This window comes from Octopus bimaculoides, chromosome 28, assembly GCF_001194135.2.
Source record: "Octopus bimaculoides isolate UCB-OBI-ISO-001 chromosome 28, ASM119413v2, whole genome shotgun sequence".
Classification (NCBI taxonomy): domain Eukaryota; kingdom Metazoa; phylum Mollusca; class Cephalopoda; order Octopoda; family Octopodidae; genus Octopus; species Octopus bimaculoides.
In genome coordinates this window covers 174,422-175,737 of record NC_069008.1, presented here as the reverse complement: position 1 = coordinate 175,737, position 1,316 = coordinate 174,422, and the positions used below count along the sequence as shown (strand labels likewise).

General features: G+C 38.2%; 1 protein-coding gene across 2 annotated transcripts in view; it reads left to right on the top strand.

Annotated features, from left to right (window-relative positions):
• The window catches only part of LOC106873330 (uncharacterized), a 6,371-nt gene extending 5,195 nt beyond the window's left edge, over window positions 1-1,176 (top strand). For both annotated transcript variants that reach the window (XM_052977589.1, XM_014920654.2), the window contains 2 exons: window positions 762-871; window positions 1,054-1,176. In XM_052977589.1, coding sequence (XP_052833549.1) covers window positions 762-871; window positions 1,054-1,128 — 185 coding nt within the window. In that variant the 3' untranslated portion in view covers window positions 1,129-1,176. The remainder of the gene's footprint in view (window positions 1-761; window positions 872-1,053) is intronic.
• The last annotated feature ends 140 nt before the right edge of the window (window positions 1,177-1,316 follow it).

Genomic DNA, 1,316 nt, shown 5'->3' with positions numbered 1-1,316 from the left:
GGTTATATAAAAATGCTGTGGGGCCACTGTTCAAGCACAGGAAGAAGGCTGGTATCATCAAAACTGAAAAATTGTGTAAATAAAGAAAAATTTAAACAAGAAATGAACAAAAAAAAAGAAGAAAAAGAATAAGTATGGAAGGAAAAGAAAATGTATGGTCAGTTTGCAAGAGATGTGAATGCCAAGACAGGTAGAGAGGGGGCTGGTGGCTATGGATGAGGAGGAGTGACCTGAAGATAGGGACAGAAGCACTCATATGCACAGCAGAAGAATAAGTTTTTAAGGACTAACTATGTAAAGTTCAGAATAGACAACACCACCGAAAGGGACAGATGCAGACTAATGTGGTGAGAGGGGTGAAACAGTATGGCATATCGTTAGACATTTTCCACCATACCCAGCAAAATAAGCTGTGAGTTTTCATATTATTATTAATAATAATAATAATAATAAAAATAATAATAATAACCCAGTAGAACCCCTACAGAAAGTTTGTCTCTTAGGGACAGCAAGGATTATGAGGAGGGCTCTAAGCACTTGAAAGACTGCTGAAAACTTGTGGACACCTAAGGTTACAGGTAGTAACCCGCTACCCACATAAATCCTATCAGGAATAAGACCAAAGCTGAGTCAAACCAAAATAATAATAATAATAATAATAATTATAATAATAATAATAGAGAGTATACATAATTTGTTTGACTTTCTCCTTAACTCACTCTCTCTCTCTCTCTCTCTTTCCCTTTTTCTCTCTGACCCAGATAAATTCGACATATACATCAAGGGCTACGAAAGCCTCATCTTCCCATCATTGCGAAACTCCTTGGCTCGGGCTGCAAATGTTTCCTCAGTAAGAATCAGTAACATGCAGGTATGTACCCACATCAAACACGTGTACACACACTGGTCCCTCTTCTCCACCTCAAACACCCCCCACTGCTATCCACCTCACAAACGCAGTCTCTGCTACCACCCCCCACTTCCTTGCGTCTCACTACCTCCATCACTTCTCCTTTTAACCATTATACTCACCCCCCCCCCTTTCTATTACAGATAGGACGCCTCTCGTCTGACCTCATGGTTGTACAGTTTACATTGCTGGATGCTCCATCGATTCCAGGTAAGTGACAAAAATAGGACAACAGTCACACACACACACACACATACATATACTTATATACACAGAGAGAGTTATTAATTACTGAGGGATTATCAGTCCCAACAAAATACTTCATAAGTTCTCTTCAACCGAAGCAGATAAATCTTTCACTTTTTACTATATATATATATATATATATATATATATATATATATAT